The 22,527-nt window shown below is 42.3% G+C and overlaps 4 protein-coding genes and 1 long non-coding RNA gene across 5 annotated transcripts; 1 reads left to right on the top strand and 4 right to left on the bottom strand.

Moving 5' to 3' along the window:
* The first annotated feature begins 3,428 nt into the window (after nt 1–3,428).
* LOC135642543 (auxin-responsive protein SAUR71-like) lies at nt 3,429–4,061 on the top strand. Its single transcript, XM_065158776.1, has one exon. The coding sequence runs from the start codon at nt 3,477–3,479 to the stop codon at nt 3,846–3,848; it is 372 nt and encodes a 123-aa protein (XP_065014848.1). The 5' UTR covers nt 3,429–3,476; the 3' UTR covers nt 3,849–4,061.
* A 1,294-nt stretch (nt 4,062–5,355) lies between these two features.
* Nucleotides 5,356–6,470, bottom strand: LOC135642136 (LOB domain-containing protein 4-like). The gene is made up of 2 exons (XM_065158023.1): nt 6,099–6,470; nt 5,356–5,945 (listed from the first exon to the last, which is right to left on the bottom strand). The coding sequence occupies exons 1-2, from the start codon at nt 6,273–6,275 to the stop codon at nt 5,562–5,564; spliced, it is 561 nt and encodes a 186-aa protein (XP_065014095.1). The 5' UTR covers nt 6,276–6,470; the 3' UTR covers nt 5,356–5,561.
* Nucleotides 6,471–8,185: 1,715 nt separating this feature from the next.
* On the bottom strand, nt 8,186–12,157 carry LOC135642137 (uncharacterized). Its single transcript, XR_010497880.1, has 4 exons — nt 11,911–12,157; nt 10,886–11,027; nt 8,497–8,815; nt 8,186–8,331 (listed from the first exon to the last, which is right to left on the bottom strand). It is a non-coding gene; the product is annotated as an uncharacterized LOC135642137 (long non-coding RNA).
* Nucleotides 12,158–12,560: 403 nt separating this feature from the next.
* On the bottom strand, nt 12,561–13,940 carry LOC103990974 (transcription factor JUNGBRUNNEN 1). The gene is made up of 3 exons (XM_009410295.3): nt 13,658–13,940; nt 13,295–13,578; nt 12,561–13,214 (listed from the first exon to the last, which is right to left on the bottom strand). Exons 1-3 carry the CDS (start codon nt 13,857–13,859, stop codon nt 12,927–12,929), a joined length of 774 nt encoding a protein of 257 aa, XP_009408570.2. The 5' UTR covers nt 13,860–13,940; the 3' UTR covers nt 12,561–12,926.
* Nucleotides 13,941–18,252: 4,312 nt separating this feature from the next.
* Nucleotides 18,253–19,712, bottom strand: LOC135642598 (fe(2+) transport protein 1-like). Its single transcript, XM_065158873.1, has 3 exons — nt 19,038–19,712; nt 18,815–18,964; nt 18,253–18,717 (listed from the first exon to the last, which is right to left on the bottom strand). The coding sequence occupies exons 1-3, from the start codon at nt 19,668–19,670 to the stop codon at nt 18,412–18,414; spliced, it is 1,089 nt and encodes a 362-aa protein (XP_065014945.1). The 5' UTR covers nt 19,671–19,712; the 3' UTR covers nt 18,253–18,411.
* Nucleotides 19,713–22,527: the final 2,815 nt, after the last annotated feature.

Raw genomic sequence — 22,527 nt, 5'->3', positions numbered from 1 at the left:
TCACCTAGGCGACACCTAGAATAGTTTATCCCTTTACAACCAAGTATAAAAGCTCATCTCCAACACTCATAATCTTATGTTATTAACTTGGGCGTTAGAGGGACCTAGGACTAGGTCGAGAAACCTCTCCTTACCTCAGTTTTTATGCAGGTGGCATCTCAGGAGCTCGATATTTCCATCTTGGAGGCACCTCGAATAACCCTATGCAAATGGGTCCGGCTATGTTGGGCTGATTAAGATATCAACAACTTCTTCTCTTATCAAATAGTAATGTATGACTTTTTTTTTCTTTTGAAGCATATGTATAGGTAGTCATCGATACATTATACTTGTTTGACCGAGAATGAGATTTGATCATATGAGATTAACGATGTGGCACAAGTAAAAATGTTAAATTAGTCCCATAAGGTTGATAATGCAACATTGTTAGAAAGCTAACTCAACCAAGTTGTTACTTCATAATTGTAACCTAATGATTCAATGCATGATCTCATAGTCCATCAATGATCAAATAATGCGTGTAATCATTCATATCATTTACCATCGTCTAAACCTAATAGTTCCTCATCACATAAAAATCCCTCCAAATACTCATTAATATTATATAAACAAATCTATACTAATTAAGTTTCATAGCGTATATCTTTGGCATAATTTTTGCATGATCTTTCTTAACTTTCCGACACATCAATATAAGATGGGCTAAGAATTAGATCACGGTTAACTCCGAATATAGCTCATAAGTTCGACAATTAAAATCTATCTTAACACAAAGCAAGTGATATTTATTCTATATCTTTAGGTGAAAAATATAAAACATAAAACCCAAATCTCTTATAAAATCCAACATCCAAATTTAATATGATGAACTCTATATTTAGGCTATAGTGACATAGTGAAATTAATCGAGAGTTTAGTCGGCACATATCACAAAAACATTTCGTATGGGACAAGAGATGATACCTAACTATACTAGATGGTACCTAACCATACTAGATCAGGTACCACATTCATCCCTTGGCTTTGTCATAGTTTGAGTAGATATGAATCATAGCATGTCCTTATCACTCTGCAAATTGGCACATCAATGGGCCAACAAGAAGGAATGATACCAAACTTATCCACACCTACCCTTTGTTTCAACTTTTTATCTTTGTGTGAGGCCTAATTTTTCACTTCAATTCTCAAATCAATTCCAAGGTTAACGAGCCCCTAATCAACCCCAATCATGGTTAGTTTATATATATATAATCACCTTGGTGAATGTGCAAATATTCCTACAGAAATAATTGGGTGCATACAAATGACAGAGAGAGCAACAATTGCTAGACACAATGGACTTGTGAATTAAATTTTTGTGCATGTACCAAATCTTGCTCATTTCTTGTCATTTTATTGATCGAGGGATTTCATTTTATGTATAATTATGAGAAATGAGTTAAGAAACTTTGTTTCTTGAATAATAGGATGGCAATCAAGGGAAGCAATCCAATGACACCAATTCAGTGTTGCAACAATCTTTCTTTCTCCCCAAGATGAATATATTCTCAATAACCTGTTCTTATTGATCATTAAGCACACATAGTTGGATAACCAGCTTCATACTTTTTTTGAATATGCAATTTATAATCATTAGATTGATCATCACCCTTGATTAAATGGTCCCTGGTAATGATTTTTTTTTTTTTTTGGCATAATCGCAAACAATCTCGCTAGAGTAGATGCTAATGGACAATGTCGATTGGTCCGATGAACATACTTGGTCTCTTCATAGATAATTTTTTGTGATTGTCATGTTTACTATGTAATTACTTATGGATGAGTAGTTTTGTCGACAATGTGGAGAGTCTCCAAACAATTCTTGGTAATTATTATTATACTTAGTAGGAGGAAATTACTTATGGATAAGCAGTTTCGCCGAGAGCTCCTCAGTCACAGGGAGTCTCTTGAATCATCGAATATTGAAATCTGTGTTGGTGTTACTCTCCGCTCGATGTCGACGTATATGGCTGATCGATCATCTACTAATTTCAAGCTCGCAAGGATAGTAAATCGTAGGTTCATGGAATCGTAGATGTAAAAGAAAATTCTTTTCTTGACATGCAATTGTAAATTCATGCATGCCATGCCAAATTGGACATCATCATGACCTTCCCAAATATTCAGAAGAATAAAATAGAAAACACCTTCATTCGTTAATGGGTGTAGGAACTCCCAAAAACAAAAGCTTCATCGTCGTCATCACTCGCCAAACACCCAACTGAAGGTGGATAGTTTACGTGACTTGCATGGGGATTGGGCAGAAGCACGAGGGGAAGTCTCGTCTTCGTGCAGCTTTTTGGCTTTAGGATACATTAAACTAAGTTGCCATAAATGCTTAAAGAACGCATGATCGACTCACCAAAGGTCCGGCCGTGATCAGTAATGTACGGTGTACGTCATGGGCGCACTCAGTAGTGTTCTAAACCCAACAGATGCATCAGCACCGTCCGATCTAGGTGGATATGCGGAATCGACGATCATCGTCGTGAATGCGCGTGATGGGATTTGTCGAGGAAAGCCACTTCCTATTAGTTATTACCATTGTCGTCGTCGTTGTTACAAAGGTAGCGGAGAAGTGGCTCCCAATCCAATGTCGAGGAAAGCCACTTCCTATTATAGGCATTTAGAGCGAGGAAAAGGCGACTGACTTGAAGTTGGATGAATCACCGAACAAAAATCGGTCATCATCCTACAAGTTGAATTAGAATATATGTTCTAGTCTTCCTAAGCAATCGTATTCTTGAAATAATTCCACATATAAATTTCATGTAAGTCCATATCTAGTACTCCTACCTCGAGCATTGCAGTGATTTATGCTAGCGATGGAGGCCATTTGTGTGTGGGGGGTGGAGATTTATCGAGGTTAAGTGCAGCTTAATTAATTGAAATGGGTGTTGTGGTGCACAAGGTGGTGGGTTTTATACTCTAACTATGGTATCATGGAACAGTGTGTCACGGTCACCGTACCAAATGGACTACGGAAACCATATCATCCACTTTACCTACTCCACTTCCATATTATATATCTTCACAAGAATTAATGGTTATTAAGATTTATTTGTTTATTAAAGCTTTCTCTGGTGGTGTGGACTGATAATACATTGGTTTCTTCGTTGGCTTTTGCGTTGACTCCACGTTGATTTGGATCCTATGCGTGCCGAAACTCTACCGCCGAATTAAGACAGGAATCGCCAGCGCGGCACACATCAAGAACCGCGTTGTGTGTGGATCACTAGGCAACTCGTGACGCTTAAACGGCCCCCACGCGTTGAAAGAGCCGCTCGCTGTTGTACGAAGAACAGCTAAATCGGTATACATCGATATAAATAATGGATTTAAAAGTCCTCCATTTTCCACTATAAATACGTACCCACCCACAGCGGCGGAGGCCACCTCGGCTCTCCTCGTTCGCCATCCTCCCACGGCAACAGAGAATGATCCGGCGGCTGTCGAGGGTGGTCGACTGCGCCCAGTACGAGTCGCTGCGTTGGTCCGGCAAGGGGAGGCGGCACGGGGAGCCTGCGCAGGGGCACTTCCCAGTGTACGTGGGGGAGGAGATGGTGCGGTTCGAGGTCCGAACAGAGCTCCTCGGCCGCCCGGCCTTCGTCCGGTTGCTGCGCCTCTCCGCCGACGAGTACGGCTACGAGCAGCGCGGCGTCCTACGCATCCCCTGCCCCGTCCCGCTCTTCCGCCGCCTCCTCGCCGCCGCTTCCTCCACGGAGGAGGAGGAGGAGAAGAAGGAGAAGGAGAAGGAACTCCTGCGATCCTTCCCCGAGTTGCTCCTCGGTTCCTCCGACCGGAGTTGACCCGGCGTTTCGAATCGCTCGTCCTCTCGCGCCCCCACGGTTTCTCGATTCTCGGTTTTGCCCTTGCAATCCTACCGCAGATGAACCGCCCGGTGCGCTCAAAGGAGAAGGGTAGTTGTGGAATTTTGTGTTTCTAATCATCGAGTGTATGCACTATATCTATTGTAAATACGAGTTTATTATGCTTAATATGAACAATTATAGTCTTTGTCTTTTTTTTTTGCCCTTAAATGAGAATAATTGCTTATATAAGAATTTACCCCATTAAAAAAGTATTTCCCAAACGTCATTTATTGCTTGAAAAAAAATTGGGCCGACAAAATAAATTAAGATCTTCATTATTGCTTATATATATATATATATATAATGCAAGACCAAAAAGATGATTAGCGTTAAAAGCACAAATCGTACGAAAAGGAAGTTTGGATTCTCTCATGATATATGACGATGAAATGTCAACGCAGTAGGTATCACAAACAATCGCCTTAATCTGTCTTAATAGAATAATTTGTCCTAAATAAAAAAGAACTCTTTAATCATGTTTTAACTACTAGAAAATTTGAGCTCAGCTGATCCATTCTTCCTGATCTTAAATTCTTTTATGTGCGACTTAGAGCACCACCGGACATCTTCTGCGCTGCACAAAAGCAGAAGCTCCCATGTCTGATTGAATCTTACGCTTAGGCTTTTAGTTCTGGAGTATCTTTCACTCCAGTTGGGTCTGACGGGAACATTTGATCTTTTTGTTCCATCTATACTCTCTATAACAACGTCTCATCCATCAGAATTTGACGATGCAATCAGCAGCTGTGATGGATTTTGTCATGGCCATCTCCCTCCCTCTGCTTCTCTTTTCGATGCTGCTGGGCTTCAGCTGCTACTACCTGGGGAGGCTGAAGGGGCGGCAGGACGCGCGCGCCCGCGTCGGCTTGCAGCAGAGTTAGGAAGGCCCATATTGTGCTCCGCAGCCTTCTCTACGTGTGGATTCATGTTTGTGTTTTGATTCAGCGTAACTTTTGATCCATAAAATTGAAAAGATTTGTGATGATTTCTGATCCAAACACCACAAGAGACTCTGATGTCGGTAAAAGTTTCTTCCTTTCTAGTCCAAGATCTCATTTACAAGAACGAACGAACCTCTTGAGCCCCGGTACTCACAGAACACGAGCTTCTGGTTACAGACCACGTTCTCCTCCTCCTCCACCGCCAGCGATCTCGGCGATCTGGTGGCGCTGACACGTTCCTGTTACCCACTTTACAGTTATATATAATGGGGGAACTAAGAGCCGTGAGTGATGGATTCTGCTGCTTGTTTGCAGCTTTGTGGAACTTGTAGCAAATCTCACATATCGGTATTTTCTTCTGTCGTGATACAATTTAATATACATCAAATGTTGTTCTTCTGGTCGGCTTAATGCATAGCTCACTCGCATCTTATCTTTTATTGCTGTGGTGCTGAGCCTCTGCTTGCTTATCAGCGATGCTAACTACAGAATGAACAGTGTAGTGATAGCAGAATAATTATAGACATTATGTTAGGGAGTAAATGACACCAACAGTACAGTTCTACACACAAGCACTTCAATTCTTGTTATAAGACGATGTCTGCATCACATGCAGCTTCTGTATCCAAAAGAAAAAGAGCTGCAATATTGCCATCTAGATATCAAAAGCTATCTTTATAAGACACGAGAACAGCACTGGCTGATGGTGCTAAAATGACCAAATTGGTGGTTCTGATCCCAGGTTAGTCTGGTCCAGCACCACCATGTCCAGGGCGAAGACTGGCTTGGCATTGACGGTGTCAGGCTCCATCAGCTGGTTGTGAGTGGGGGACATGGAGGAAGAGCCCGTGCTGGTGCTCCCTGCGCCCATGGGGCTGTGGCCAAGGCCAGCGTGGGCGAGGGAGGCGGCGTGGCTCATCCGCAAGTGCACCATTTGTGCTTGTGCCATGGCCAGCTGCGCCTGGAGTGCCTGGATTTGGCGATGGAGGGTGGAGATGGCGGCGACGCACCCGTACACTGGGTCGCGCACCCGGGCGTTGGCCTCGTACACCAGGCTGCTCACTGCGTCTCCTCGGTGCTGCACTGCTATCTCCTTTGATCACACAAACAATTTGAGTCGCATGGTGAGTTATGAAGCCATTCTTTTCATGTAATGTCTTGTGGTGATCGCAATCTTACAAGCACATTTTACACCCACACCCACACCCACACCCACAGAGAGAGAGAGAGAGAGAGAGAGAGAGACCTGCAAGAGCTTGCTGACGTTGCTGGCGCCGAACACCTTGTGCACGTTGGCGAACTTGTGGGGCTCGTCGGCAGGGAAGTGAGGAGCAAAGATGCAATCCTGCGTGCACCGCCGCCTGAGGAGCTTGCATGCTGCGCATGGCGAAACCGTGTTGTGCTTCCTAGCCACCTCCTTCATCCTTGCGCACACCGCTTTCCGAGCTGAGTTGGGCGACCTTCGGCCTCCTCTCCACAAGCCCAGCAGCCTAACTTTTAGCGCCCATGTCGCAATCCTTTGGGGGAAGAGAAAAGGCGAGCGATGAGGAGGAGGACGAACAAGGAGACAGTAAAGGTAGAGGGGAATGGTGAGTGTGACGGAGGCGGAGACGGTGTGGGTATTTGAAGCGTGAGGATATTCTCAGAGAGGCCCCACTGGGGGGGGCGAAGTCGTGCAGATTTGGCAAGGCAAGAACATCTCGGTTGACAAGATGTTTGTTTACGGTATCCAACAGTCAATGTGTGTGTGTGCGTCCATGGTGAAGAAGAGATTTTAACTCTTGGATCTTATCTTCGACCATGTTTCCTTGTCGCTTCTCGTGCCCTTGTCTGGGCTTTCGAGGTCACAGTTGCAGATTAGTACGCGTAGAGAGAGAGAGAGAGAGAGAGAGAGAGTGGCCGCCATGGAGCCTTGTACTCCGTGTGGCTTCCTCGGGATTCAAATGTAGCAAAGCGAGCGATGGCCTCATCATCACCATCATGCTTAGTTCTGCATGCCCTAACACTACCAAAACCATGCATACTTTAACCTCATTCCTGCCGTAGAAAACAGTGACTTCTCATGCCAACACTGTGAAGAAAAGGTCACACTTTGAACAGCGACGGAGGCACATCAAACTATTTAGTGACATCTTGAGATGATGGGGCACGAGAGAAGAGCCAAGCCAGGCAATCTCCGCAGTGTCTCTCTCGTACATCTACTTCCTGTTCATGTATACTCATGCTATTTACTGTCACTCTTTCCCTCCCAGTTCTTTCAGTATAAGACAGGAATGATGATGTAGATTTTGGAGGAGCACACCGGAAGAGAGATCCATCGAGTGAGACCTCCACTGCAACAATCCTCCTTTGACTTGCTTGAGCTATCTGGGTTTTGAAGAATCTTCTTTTTCAAAGGTGAGTTAATTTGTTTGGAAGGCCATCATGCATCGATGGTCTTAATTAACATGAGAAGCTTAATTAGATTCTCATCCACATGGGGCCCTCTCCACTGTCCCTGCCTGGCATTACCCTACGACTGACACGTGATCAAACAACAGCAGAATGGCTGTCATAAGGTGCAAAAAAGCTTTCAGTGGACTGAAGCCAAGCAGAGGTAGGCGGCTTTGGGTAAAATTGTCAGGCTCTCATGTGTCTTGTGTAAATAGGCAAGCAGAAAAGGATCACATCAGAGTACTCCCTAGGACTGAACAATAACAGTCTGTTCTTCTTCCTCTGTCATTGGATGCATTCCCCATATGACCGAACGACTACAAGTTGCCTGAACTCTGATATGCCAATGGAGTAAGTTGCAGTGTACAAGGACAATGGCTAGCAGGAAACAAGGGTTTTCCCCATGAGATTTCAGAACTTGTAACTGCTGGTTCAACTCGATCTAAGTTGTTTCTTTACTCTCAGAAGGCTATGCGTGTGTGTGTCATCCATGGATGACAATGATTTTCCTGTTGCAGGCTGTCTCAGAGATGGGGAGAACTCAAGCATGGAGTGAATAAAACCAGTCTTATCAGGTCTTCTTGTCAGGTAAAAGCTCTGTACAAGTTCATTTTTAGGATGATAAGGAAAACAAAAAAACTTGCTGATGGAGGCAATAAAAATGGCAGTAGAAAAGAGATTGATGGGATGAGAAAAAGTACCTCAATGGACAACAAGCTGTGCAGCAAAAGGTGCTGCTACTTTTGCCATGGAAAAGCAGAGCTTGCGTGAGGGGGGTGAAGCATGCGCAGTGATGGGGCTGAAGTAGAAGTAATCGAGACTCGGAAGCAGCTCTTCCAGCATGAACACATATAATTAGAGATTCCTTTGTTTGTTCCCTCGGGGCTGCCTCCTAATCCAAGCTTAGGTCTGAAGTTCTCGCCATCTTCTTCCTCCAAATCTCTGTTAAGAGTTCGCCATGGTTATTGATGCCGATTGCAAGAAGGAAGAGATGCGTGGGGAGTTGAATCATAACAAGTATCTCTGAAATAGTGGAAAATGATGGCCTGCATGCATGTCAAACGAACAAAATGATTAGACTTGCTAAGTCTCAAACCACCGAGAAACTTCCTTTATTACAAGACAATTGTATTCCCACAAATCTCATAATTTGATGATAGATTAAGATTTAGTGGCAAATGACTAGATTATGATTAAGGATTAGTACTAACCTTTACAAACTGTTTCCGGGCTCCATCATGAAGTCGCATGAACTTAAAATAATCTGAGGTCTGTCAACCACAGTCTGCCATCTCATTTGTAGGATGAAATTTTCTGGAAATAGAACTGGATATAATGTGTCGAAGAAGCCTGGAGAATTGCCGATAGCTCAACGAGTTTACATGCCTGTAATTTTGAGGGATACATATGTTGTAACTGGTAATCTAATCCCTGTCTCTGGTGAAGTTGAACCATGGAGCTTCGAGAAAACAGTAAAATGGAGGCCTCTCATGGTTCGCCAATACAATTGCTGGATCAATCTGATTTTTCCTGCAAATATATATCGCAGCTAAAAAATTAAATTGAAAATAATTTTGCAGATATACTCGCGACAATGTATCATACGGGTAAACAAAAAATAGTAAAGTATGCAGCGATGAAAATCCCTTCCGGTTCCAAGATGTTCAACTAATCCACCATGAAAATGGCATCATGTTGATTAGTCTCAAGCTTCTGGAATCAACTAGTCATTTGCCACTAAATCTTAATCATAATCTAGTCATTTGTTAGTACTAATTGATCTCAGATAAGCAATTATCTTTGTTATAAGGTTTATCAGATACCCAACTCTTTGCGGCTCTGCTTTGGATTGCATTTAAAGCATCAATATCGATATGATCTCCCACTCTTCTGCTACCGTCTTCAGCAGCTTAAGACCCATAGTAAACATCAAAGAGCCATGCAACACTTCCCTGATGATGATAGCAGCAGTTACTTACCTCCGAAACATGCTCTGGTGATCTTTTACGCTTCAAATTTCTTGACACAAAAACTGTGGATTGCTTAAGATCAGTAAGACAGGTCGTAGTGATCTTTTTACCAACAACAAGACAGCAGATGTCCCATGAAAACTTCTGGTTTTGAATATGTGATTGAAGATACAACAGAATACCATTCTGTCCAACCTCACATCTACTAAGACTTACCATCCACAATAAAGAATCCTTTGACAAATGAACGGTAGCTAAACTTCTTGAAGTCGTTGTATTTGCTGTATACTTTGAAATTCTCATATAGCCAGCGTATCAATTCTTGGAAAATGCCAAACTTGGCTCTCCAGTATAGGATGCAAGTCAAAGTCAATCTTTTCAACTATTATTAATCTAACTAGTAAGATGAACATTTGGCATGAGCGTATGTTCATCTTACGCATCCACGAATCCAAGCCTACCTGTCTAATGATTGATCTTTTGTGACCATTGACAAGATTGTCAAACGTCATGTAAGCCATGTCTTAGTTCTTGAAATTTAAGGCCAAATAACATAGCTGTTTGGTGGTGAAACTAAGTTTGATGTTTCAGTGGTTCCACTACCATTTGCCAGAAAGTTACCTTAGGCTTGCAGGACAGTAACCTTCAGATGTTAACGCTATTAAGTATCTGAAGAAAGCAAAGCCAATATGATCCTTATGACTGTTTCAGATGTTATCACATTGAAGTTTCTCAAGAAAGCAAATTCAAATTGTTTCAAGAAATATCTGTTTACCTTTAGGACTTCAAATTCTTCCATCAGTACAACAGATTTCAACCTAATTACTTTACCAGTGGTTTGGACCACAAGCCTCTTTTCTTCTATTTTCCCTTTCCATTTTACCACCAGGGATCCTAAAACTCAACTTTTATAAGTTGACAAGGCTAAATGAGCAGGGTAACTAACCCATATGGTTAAAACATATGAGATATATTGCCCTAGCATTCATGGGCCATCTACGATGAAACACTAGCAAATATGGTGACTCAGCACTAGAGTCCAGGATCATGTACAAGCATTAATAGAGAAGCTAAAGATGACAAAATTTTTAATAAGACAAGCCATATACAAGTTTAAAGCCTCAGAAGGATGAAACTGAGTGAAGTATTGTATATTCTTTATAGCCATTGAAAAGTCAAGGAGGTATTTTTTTTTGTCACATGCAGCATACTTTATGGCCTCATGCAAGGGCACTCGAGTTATATGTATTAATAAATATGTGTCAGGAGTTGTCAGTGGAATACTGGTGCACTTTCCTTTGTTTTAATTATAAGATGTGGAAAAAGGGCAAACAGAGCTGCAGCAGGTGTAGAATTGAGAAAGTCCTAAAACCAATATCCATGGAAATCTTTTTCTTTTTCTTGTTCTTATCTGATCGACAGAGGCTAGCACAATGCTGTACAGAGTGGACCTTCTTTAGGAGAACAGAATGAATTACCAGGTGAAATGTTACCATATTGAACTTGACTCTTGTTTTAGGAAAAAAGGACAATCATCAGGCCAAATTTTAGATGGTTGGATTTTTGACTCAAAATCTATGATATTTAACATTTAAAAAGAACCATGTTAATGAAGACATGAAAGAAGTACCTTCATGATAGTATCTGGTGTAACATATAGAGCAATTCCATCCATAAGCTGATACTTGGGATGTCAAAAGGTAAGATTTCATGGACCGAATGAATGATCCTCGGTTATAGGCAATGTTTATTTCTCCTGTACTCCATTCAGCCTACACAAAATTAAGCATGAGTACAATAATATCATTCGCCTTACGATTTATAGGTTTGAAATAGACAAAAGAATTTTCAGATCATAATATGATAAACTTTTTTGTCTTCAATTTAAGTTAAAAGGAAATGGAAATATATATCCTCTGGATATCTGGAACAAAGCCAGCAAAAAAATTGTAAAAATTCAGAACTTTTGGTGAAGTACATCGAAATCTCACGAAGATGATACCAGAAAAATGGATCTTTAGTAAAGCAATCAGCCAAAGAGCATAAACCTACAAAGCAAATATCAAGATGGGTACAAATGTGAATAGGATTTGATGTTAGATTTTTGACAAATTTCGCAGGCAGGGTAGAAAGAGGAAATCATAAAGCCAATCACACTTTCACATGATGTGCTATGATAAATTATCATTGACATAAAACACACAAGACATATTTCCTGATTTTTGTTCATCTGATTCATCTGTTGTCCAAGTTGAAATCACAATGTTCCCCTAAAAAGAAGTTGACATCACTACACATCACATTGATCATAATTGATTTCAGGGTCCTTTGTATCATTGACTAATCCATTAATATACTTGCATAGAAAAAAATAACAAGCAAGGTCAAGATATCCTGCGTCTACAGTAAGCAGTCAATGATCCAGAAAAGACTATCCATCCAAGAAAAAATATGCATATCTTTCAACACTAGCGTCTTGTTTTCTGATGGCACTGGAATCTTTCTTCTCAGATGTTCTTCGATCGTAGACCAGTTCATAGATTAGAATTTCCGCCGTCTACCGATCAATGATGCTAACGCAAATATTGTTTGACAAGAGAAAGGCCGAAGACAAAAGGAAAAGAACGATCTTTTTGGGGGTACAAGGGAGCTCACGATCAATTGAGAGCGATTAGGGTCCCAAGAGACCCAGGTGCGGTCGAATATGGCGAGGAGAAAACTGAAGGCAGCCGAGGCGGACCATGAGCCCGAAGGCGAAGGACTGCAGCACCGGGCGCGGCCCGGCGGGTTGATGTCCGAGCCCCGGGAAGCACCAACCGAGGCCGGCGCCGGAGGAGTGGACGCTCGGACCTTAGGAGCCGCCCACGGCCCACCGCGCCTCTCTTCATCATCGGGGATTTCCCTGTGAAGAAGGTGGAGGAGGGGCTTGTGGTCATCGGAACAGTGTCCATGTAGGGCTCAACTGTCAGGTCAGAGGCAGGATTCAGGGTTTGCACTGACGACACAGGAGGGGCCCAGATTTGGGGAAACGCAGAAGAAATAGAAGCTCCTGAACCATGCCCCGGAAGAAACAGGACATCCCATACCGATGGGCCCCGGTGGATTTCCGGTTCACGAAACAAGCACTTACTACGGTAGATCAAAGTCCACCGCATCAGATCGAAACGACAGAGACGAGACACCGATCATTATATTCAAACCAGGCACGTGTCATGTTTGAATCGAGTATCTTATCTCTATGACGACGACCTCTTATCTTTCCTGAGTCTCATCAAACGAGAAACAGAACTCCTTTTGAGAAGGTCTTTCTGTATGTATTTGTAATTGTGACATCTTCTACTATTTATTAGAATCTTAATAGCGTAGGTTTACATTTAGGATTGAGCTGTAAGTAATGAGCAACGCCACTATTCTCTCTATTCTATGCAGGTAAAAACTCCACAGACAGCAGCTCAGTTTGCTGCATTATTGTAGCTTATGTCAGCGTGATGACTATGTCAGGAGACTGCACCGTGAAGCTCTTGCAGCATAAATTATCTTTCCGGGAAGTGAACTGCTGCCCTGTGTCCCAAAAAGTTCCCGATCACCATCTCTTCAACCCAAACATGATAGATTCTCGGGAGGGAAGTTTGGTAGCAGGACTCTTCTTTTTTCCCTCGGAGGCAACTGCTTCAATCTGTTATGAAGTCCATAATCCTTCCGAGTTCATCCCATTTACCATCTCCGCTGAAGAAATCATCCATGCCTGGACTCTGAACCATGTCGGGACACAAGGCCAAGGGAGCTTGCTTCATCAACTCCCAGTGGCCTGCGCATACTTGGCCGTTCTCTCCATTGGAATAGCCCGAGGAGGCGATGCACCAGCAGTCGTTCCCTGCAGTGCTTGACTCGGTTGGCGCATTTGGTGTCTTCCTGTGGGAGGCACTCTTCTTGAAGATTCGGCAGATCGTCCAGATTTCCTACACAAAGCGATGCAACAGAGTTTGATCAGCATTCGAGGATCCTGCAAACGAAGGATTCGTTCAGCACGTAATCTCACAGCTTCACGCTTGCACGGAGAATTGCTGTCGGTGATGTTGGGAAGGCGGAACTCATGCATCATCCATTCCGTTTTGGTACCCTTTCCTGCACTCCCTCGGTAGTAAACCAGGGATTTCTTGAGGCCGATGCAGTCGCCGGAGTTGCCTGCGGAGTATATGGGCCTGTCGATGCCGGTCGCCTTCCAGAAACCTGACCCGGTCACCCTATTTGGCCTGATGCTGTTTCGGTACTTCCTCCCTCTGAGGCAGAAGAAGTACTCCTCGTCGCCACCAGTGCTCGCTTCTGCAAATATATCCAGCAACAAATGAGCACGATCGAGCTGAGTCCAACACGATGTTTCCATCACGTAGATCCTACTTACTTGGTAGATCCCACGGATCATATTTGTAGATATCTATCTCTTTGATGATCTCCATGCTGAGACGCTTCTTGGCCACCTTCCGCCGGAGATAAAACCCCACGAGCTCTTCGTCGGTGGGACGGAACCGGAATCCCGGAAGAAGAACATCGTCTTCGTCCTCCACGGCTCCCAGCTCTCCCCTCTTGCCCATCCTCTCCTCCATGATCTCTCTCTCTCTCTTTACCCCTGCTACTCTCCCTCGTGAGTGAGAGCTAGCTATAAAAGGTGGTCGCCGTGGCCGTGGGCTCGGTCAAGTCACAACAGCTGAAGCTTCCTCCCACCTTCTCCCTCCTTATGTATCCTCCACCTCAAATGACTTCTTCCTAGCAAGCAGACACATGACACTAACACTAATTTGGTGACGGCTTGCTGGGAGATGTACAGTTTCTTGATGCACAACTATCAGCTGATATAATGCAGACAATATTGTAATAAAAGCATAATATATTGGACTTGGGAAGCTGAGAGCTCAGGCTGCACCACAGACATCCTTTGCTTGGGACTTGGTCAAATGGTCAAATGCTCCATCTCCTAAAAATTTGAAATAATTATATATTACCTTCTGTAGTTAACTACGGTTAACATCCCGAGAGTTCGTAAACTTACGAAGGTAAAATATTTAACCATAATTTTTCTTACATCATTAACTTCGTTGAGTGTAAATGAAAAGAATAAAAACATAATTTTATTATTTTTTAAATTATTAAATTTATATGTACTTCTCACACACCACATTTGCTCGATCGCTCCTACACTGCTCGACCATTGTCGCACTTGCAATGCTCGCCACTACTGCACCTATACTAATCATCGTCGTCGCTCCTACACCACTTGACCATTGCCTCTCCTGCACCGCTTAACCCCATCGCACCAAACCCGCTCAACCATCGTCGCTCCTACACCCTACACCATACCCACTTGACTGTCGCACTTGCACCGCTCGCCATCGTCGCACCGAACCCAACTCGCTCGCTGTCCTATCATCCCCACCCTGGCCGACGACGGTTTCATTGTCGTCAGAGAAGGTTGCTACATGTGCGTCTCCGCTTTAGAATCGGTCCGACAAGAACTCAGTGTTCCAGCCATACGCCGATGCCAAGGTCTAGTAGTGGGATAGCCTCACCTTCGGGATCACCTTCTCTGGCTGGGACTCGTTCATCCTCAACTAGAAATTACAATTGTCCCCTTGCGATAGTCGTCTCTCCCTCTCCTCTCGCAATGCTCAACTCGTCATCTTCCACCCTAAGACGAGATCTCCCTCCTCACCGTTAACACCACCACCAACCCCTCTGTATGATCTATCTCGCTTTTTTATCTCCTCTATTTTAATATACATATGAATCAAATATCTCAACCGAGCTAATAAATATGCTTAATTTCACTTCGAATACTACATTAAATCTATTCTTACATCGTTAAACAAATGCATCATCAACCAGACTATTATTTGTCAACATTTTAATAAAAGCTTTGATGAAAAAATATATATTTTTAAGATAATTTCAAGTTACAATTATTTTGAATTAAAATGATGGGATAAAATTAATTCAAATAATTATGATTAGATATAATAAAAAAAATAAAGATTTAGATTAAAATGAATAAATACATGATTAATTTTTTGATGCATGAATGAGAATAAGACGATTCATCAACCTATCATTGGATTTTCCTTATTTAAAAGATGTTTTCGTCATCCCTTGCGCTAACATCGCAAAAGATTCTACGTTTCGAACGCAAACAAAGTTTTAGATGCAGGAGATTCCACACCAACTCAGTCAAACCTTCTATTTTCCATTGTGTCTCATAAGCAAGAACGAAGAGAGCCCATCGTTTCGTTTGGTGGGATGAGATCGATCGAGCATGTGCTCTACTAGTATTTTAATTGTATTTAGCCCAAGTCGCGTTCCACATGCCTTGGAAATTAGAACAAGAAGGAACGGTATGAGATAATTGAATTCCTGCTGTTTCGACGGCGGCAGAATATTAATTTCCGAACTCAGCTCTCCGATGGATCAAAATTAATTAGGATTCCGATAAGTTCACTAAATTTGTCGGCATCGACAGAATACTCCGTCAAATGAGACAGTAGACACAACAACTAAAAAAAGTCAACTGGTTTGACTGTTTGTGTCATTGTTTTATGCCACTTCATCAGCAGCATTAATGCAAGTGGGTCCCTTTGATAATCCAATCAAATTCATTATGTCATATTAGGTGATGAGTTCGAATATTGTATCTCTCTCTCTCTCTCTCTCTCTCTCTCTCTCTCTCTCTCGATTTCACGTCTGGTGTTTATTTCATGAGTTGAATCACAAATTAAGTCCGGATAGTAGAAGAATTATCACCTGCAGACGTTCAAGATTGCTAATATCTCACATCAATCATAAGAGAAACTCGTACCAACCAAATCAAAACCATATCTACCTAGTCATGCCGTAATATTCAAACCTCATTCTGCCATCTTATTTGTGTTTCTCCATTAAACAAGGAAAGCAAAGTTTGAAGAGTTTGCTTCAAGTAATCCATAGTCAAAGGCACAGCAAGTGACTCCCCAGACAATCCACATTATAACCTAATGAAATGGTTTTATTCTGATGCCTGCTTTTGTGTTCATGACGTCTCATGCATGCTTCTATCAGACTTGGTCCAGAAAATAGAGAAGAATTCCAATAAATTAATGTCCACAAATGATAGCTGTCAAAGTAGGAAATGTTGAATGTGGCTATCGAGCATGTTCCTAAGAACAATAATTCATAGTGCAAATTTGTAATTCAACTGTGTTCCATCAGCATGGATCTGAACATGTGCTGTGGCTGCTAATCTTTCTGATTTCTCAGGAGAAATGGTAGCCGATGTAGAATCTGACTTTGACTTGCTGGATGGTAAAAGATTCTCATGGACTTGTTGTCGGATGAAAAAAAATATTCTTTTAACCGATCATAAATCAGCTTCGACTCATTGAATTGGGCAGCCAGCCATGCACTCACTCAGATAGGCATGGAATTGTGTACTTTGTTTGATCAGGACGAATAGTCTCTTGGTTGAATAAGCGATCCTCTCTTTCTGACCATATAAAGACGTTGTTTATTCATGCTGTCTTTTTCTGATGATGGCCGACTATATGAAACATGAAGCCTTCATCGTTTGTCTACTGTTCTTTTGAGAAACATACTTCTCGTTTCTCTATAATGGTGAGTGAATAAGCGATGAGGGAGAGCAGTAAAAAGAAGGAAGTAGTGTTCCACTCTCGAAGAAACCTGCAACTCATTCCTCTGGTCGAAATAAATGCCTCATTAACAAGCAATAAATGTGCATCAAATGTTTGGTCAACACGAGGAAAACTGCAAGGATGAGAAGAACCGATACGTGATGACTGGTAGCAGGGTGGCCATCAGCAGCCCTGGACCAACACCACTGTTGATGACTTCATTCATATGAAGTCTTGCTGATACATACAAGAAGGAAACCGATGCAGCTACTGATCCAACACATACATTGATGCTTCGTAGCTGCAGTGCAGTCCAGGAAATACAAGTGCCGTAGATCTTCTTGTGCGCGATCAAGTCTCACTCTACGGACTTTGAAGAGAGCGGCAATAGGATGAGGAGGTTGGTTGTGGGACTCTTTGACTCGGGCTGCTGTTCCATCGAAGGTATGCATGATTGGCATGTCATGATCGACCAAAGCAACCCTTTCGGACCACATTTACTTTGTTTACCGCCTGCCTGTGCTCCAAAAGGAGGACCGGTGTTTTGGCCTTCTCTACTTGAATTGTTTTATGTCGTCACACATATTCTAACATCAGCTATTTATGCCTCGCTTTCGATCTCCAATTTATTTCCTACAGACCGTGCGAGAGCTTTCCGAAGGTCCACTGAACTTCTAATTTATCAACAGCAATTCTATATAACATTAAAAATGTTTGAGGAATCAAATTTCTCGGAGGATAAGAAATCCAGTTATCAAAAGAAATCCTCGAACATTAAGGATTTATTACTCTATACATACCCTAAACGTTTCAAAGTTTGATATGAGAATGCATGGAGGAGGCATACTTTATTTATATCGTCTTTTCTTCTAGAGATGTCGAGAAAAAAAAATATGTTATTTTGGAATAAATGTAGGAAGGTATATAAAAGATTCCTTTAATTTCAAAGAGAGATTTAATTCTTTAGTTTTTATTCAAAAATAAATAATCTAATTTATGTTTGTAATATATACACAAATAACATCATTTTGGTTATTCTTTTACAGTAAAAATTATTTGTGTTTATGGTCTCAAAAAATTTTGTTTTAAAGATCCAAATATATAATTGGATAAATTGGAGGTATAATAGCAAAATAATTTGCTTCACCCTACCTATATGGACTTAAATTTTGTGAGTTTTTTGCTATGTAATAGCATTAGTCGATCCAAAACTTAGATGTGACTATATGTATATATTACAAACATAAATTAGAATAAGGTATATTTAATTATTTATTACATACTTCCACATTGAAACTAACAAAAGATAAAATGTGAGGACAAATACCATATCAGGCGCTTTTTTCTCTAAGAATTGAGCAATCTACTTTAATTTAATACGACGACATTACAGAGAAGAAAAATGAGAGAAAAAGAATACATAGAGATTTATGTAATCTATTTAATATTCCTAAAGAGAGAAGCACGCATGCATGGATTGATGAGGTGAGGAGACATGCACGCTTCAGGCCCATTTGGCCATGAGAGACATGCCGCCGGCGCCCAACAGCACCGCTACGTAAGCCCAGAGTTGAAGCTTGAAGCTGCCTTGTAGCTTTGGCCCCATGAAGTCGTTGGCCAGGAGATCCACCATGGCCGTGTAGTTGAGCAGCCCCGCGGAGGCGGCGTTCAGCAGCCCCACCACGATGAGCGCCGTCGGGCTGTTGTCTCTGTAGGTGTTGGACAGCCCGATGCCGAGGACGACTCCGAACGGGGTGGTCACCGCGAAGAAGAAGGCCAGGATGCCTCTCATCTTCATCCCGTACTCAGCCTGCAGCAGCCCAGCTTACGGATGTGTTTGAAGCTAGCACGAAGAGATAGACAGACGGTTGATTCTTTTGGACGAGGAGAGAGTTTATTATCCGTACCTGAAGAATGCAGCCACCGAGGCCCATTCCTTCGAAGAGTTGGTGGAAACAAAGGGCAGCCACCAGAGGACGGATGGTGCAGACGTTCTCAGAGGCTCCCATGGACAGCCCTATCACCACAGAGTGAACTATGATGCCCATCTCCAGCACCTGCATGGTTTACCATTGAAGCAGATACTGTTGTGGTCGCATCATGATCGGTTGAACGATCGAGGAGGCTTACCTGTGCTATAATGCGGTTTCGGAGCACCACAGTTTCTCGCCCATCTTTGCCGTCCGCATCGAGCTGCGGCACGGCGCAATGGCCGTGGCCGGTGACCGTGGCGCTGCTGACCTTCGGCCTCCTCTTATTGTAAGAGGTGAGCATCATGGAGTCCAACATCAGCGTGCCGATGGCCGACAGCATGGCGACGAAGGTGGTGAACGGGAACTTGGACCATGGGTCTTCGGGCAGGCAAGGCGAGCCGAGGTCGTCGAAGGAGTCCGGCAGGACATGCATGTACCCGGTGGCGAGGATCACACCGGAGGCGAAGGCCTTGACGACCACGAAGAGGTCGCGGTCGGGCCCGAGCGCGGGCACCGAGCGGGAGAAGAGGGGGAGGCAGACGCCGAGCATGCTGGCGACGAGGATGGCAGCGATGGCGATGATCTTCAGCTGCAGGGCCGCCGCCTTGTTGTGGCAATCCCCGGGGAACTTGGTGTCGCACTCCGACGGCGCCGAGGATTCCGTCTCGTTGGCCGCAGCCACAGCGTTGCAGAGGAAGAGAAGGAGGAGGACGCCGGTGTTGTGGAAACGGGAAGCCATTGTTCTCCAAGGTTGGTGATTGTTTGGCGTTGTCATCGCAGTTCGAAGCATGGAGGCGTAATTATAGCGCTGAAACAGAGGTGGCACCCGCGAGAGATCGCTAAGTGCAAGGTGAGTTTATGCTGCTTCCATCCAGTTGACCTTTTCCTCGATATCAGAAGGTGAAATGACGAGTTAGCGACATGGCACGCCACTTGGGAGCACGAGGAACGAACGGCGACGGGATATCTTTGGGCATTCCGGTGTGGCGTGTGCCATCTTGGGACGAGACACACGCCAAGGTGTTCCGTAGCGCGTGAAGTACCGCGTTCCTCATCGAGGGTGGGCGCGAAGGGCACGAGGTGGGGAAGGATCTATTCCAACGCAAGGCAGGAGAAGCGGGTGATGCACACGACGTGTTCGATGAAAACCCTCGAACAGCTCTCGACATGAAGCTCTTAAGGAATCAAATCAAATCAATTCGATTCAATTCAAATGATGATCCGCAAGAAATTTATTCTAACAATAGTCATGGAAATAATTGAAATAAGGTATCTAAGTAAGGAAATGATTCAATCATTCATGTAGCTTTCTTAGAATTTTCTTACGAAATACAACTCATCATAATTGAGGTTGACTAGATAGTATACACTCAATTATGAGTGGATTATCTTTGCCATATATTGTTAGCCTCTTTATAGCATCAAAGTTGTCATGATTTCAAGGAAAAAGATTCAATCATTCATGTGACATTTTTAGAATTTTATTATGAAATATAATCCATTATAATTGAGGTTGATCATCTATTCTTATGTGTTTAGCAATCTTGTGTATAGAGAGTATACACTCAATTATGAGTGGATCATCTTTTGCCATAATATTTTTAGCCTATTTATGGCACCAAATTTGTTATGATTTCAAGGAATTGTTAATAAAAAAACATTAAACAAGCTTCATAAACATTTCAAATTATACACTTGTTAATATAATAACATGGTTAGGATGATTTTTGAAGGCTATATATATATATATATATATATATATATATATATATATATATATATATATATATATATATATATATATATATATATATATATATATATATATATATATATATAAATAGAAGTATAAAAAATGTGACATATCAAGACAGAAGCCAGAATAATTAAAATGATTAACATTGAATCAAATGTAAAGAGACCTTAAATTCCTTCTCTTGCATCTACCAAAGCTACCCAGAATCTGTCTTGTTAAGCTGAGGAAGCAAAACTGTTCTTTGTGAGATTGGTTGTTTCCTTTTTCACAAGTGGAGGAGGAGATCAAATTAAAGATGTGCCTTTCAGGGCTAGTGTTGTACACCCTGACACAAATCTGATGCATGCATGGATCCATTGACTCCACCCATGCTATTAAAATACTGTGTAGTTTATTACATCTGAGACTACATGTTCCCAAATCCTTCACTTTCACCCTTCATTGGGTCATGGTGCTACTGAATATTAAGTTGAATGATAATGGCCACAAGGTGAATCCATGGAGAATGGATTATGCAAAGATTCTGTAGCTCTTTTCATCGGGCAACCATACAAAAACTAGTTTTTATTGGTTTGCCTAACTTTTGATGTCTAACATCATAGATAGGTTCTTTGGAATTTTCTTTCCTATCCACCCCAGATTTGCTTGCCCTCCATGAATGTTGTTCCCAAGTCATTGGTACCACCATGGTGGAGACTTCAGACCTGGTCTGTGATCCACATGTGACACCTACAGCACCTTCGATGGGACTGTAGCATCCATTTGTTTGGTGGCCAAAGGTCACTGTAGGTCATGCATTCCAAGCAAAAGTGGGAGACCAAACATCCAAATGACAGTATACTGGTGGCGGCAGGGAAGTTGCCTTGGAACTGAGCTTTCTTGTGCCTCTTGTTCAGGATATGGGGACAACCTTTGCTTTGAATATATCAAAGCTAACGTGGGGAGCAACCACCACATTCAAAGAAGCAAAGAAAGATCAGAAAACAAAGAGGAAAGGAAGGTAGGGAACGAAGAAGAAGAAGAGTGGTCAGAGAGATTCTCACGGAATAGGGGTAGATAGAACAAAGGGTAGGGCAGCTGTGTTTTCTTGAGGATTCACCTTTTAAGTTGGGTAGAAAAAGTGAGAGTTGAGGCAAGTCCTTGCAATTTTAGGAGTGATATGTAGGATTTATGTGTCCCACTTTTTCTGGTCTTCACCTTTTTAAGGTCTCTAATACTTGAAGCAATGTGGGGATTGATGTGATTGGGGTGATGGAAACAATAATGGAGTCTTGGGAGAGTTGATGGAGAGAGATCACATGCCATTTGATGGGCATTCTCTTTCCCCATTCTTCATCATCCCTGGCAGCAGTCATGAGGCAAGAAAGAGAGAGAGAGAGAGAGAGAGAGAGGATCTCACTGTTTATGGACAAAAGTGCATCAATAACTATGAGCACTGCTTTTTAGTAGCGGAACATATCCACCAGTAACTGTGGCTAGCTAGTCTGAGCTAAATTATAATACTCAAAACACTTTATTTGAGGACCACAAATCAAATACATGAGCAACCTCTTTATCTAGAACATAGAAAATTGTTCAATGCATTATGATTCTCCTTTTATGTTGCTGCTATATATATCCAAATCTGGCATTCCTTTATTAAAGTTCATCTTTTAATTCTATTACTTTAAGTTCTAGAGGAAAAAGTTCTTCTGGGATTAATCAGATAAAAGGTAAGCAATAATGTTTGGAAGGTAAATATATGAGATAATTTTGGATTATACTATCTTTGCTTTAGTTTAGTGTAGATTAGAAATTATCACTATTCAGGTTGCCAATCAGTATAAGGATGATATCATATGGAGCATTTCAGCCAAAGTTAGAAGTTTAGAGTCCCCTTTCTTTGGCTGTG

Source organism: Musa acuminata, chromosome BXJ3-7 (genome assembly GCF_036884655.1).
Source record: "Musa acuminata AAA Group cultivar baxijiao chromosome BXJ3-7, Cavendish_Baxijiao_AAA, whole genome shotgun sequence".
Classification (NCBI taxonomy): domain Eukaryota; kingdom Viridiplantae; phylum Streptophyta; class Magnoliopsida; order Zingiberales; family Musaceae; genus Musa; species Musa acuminata.
This window is presented reverse-complemented; position numbering and strand designations above follow the sequence as displayed.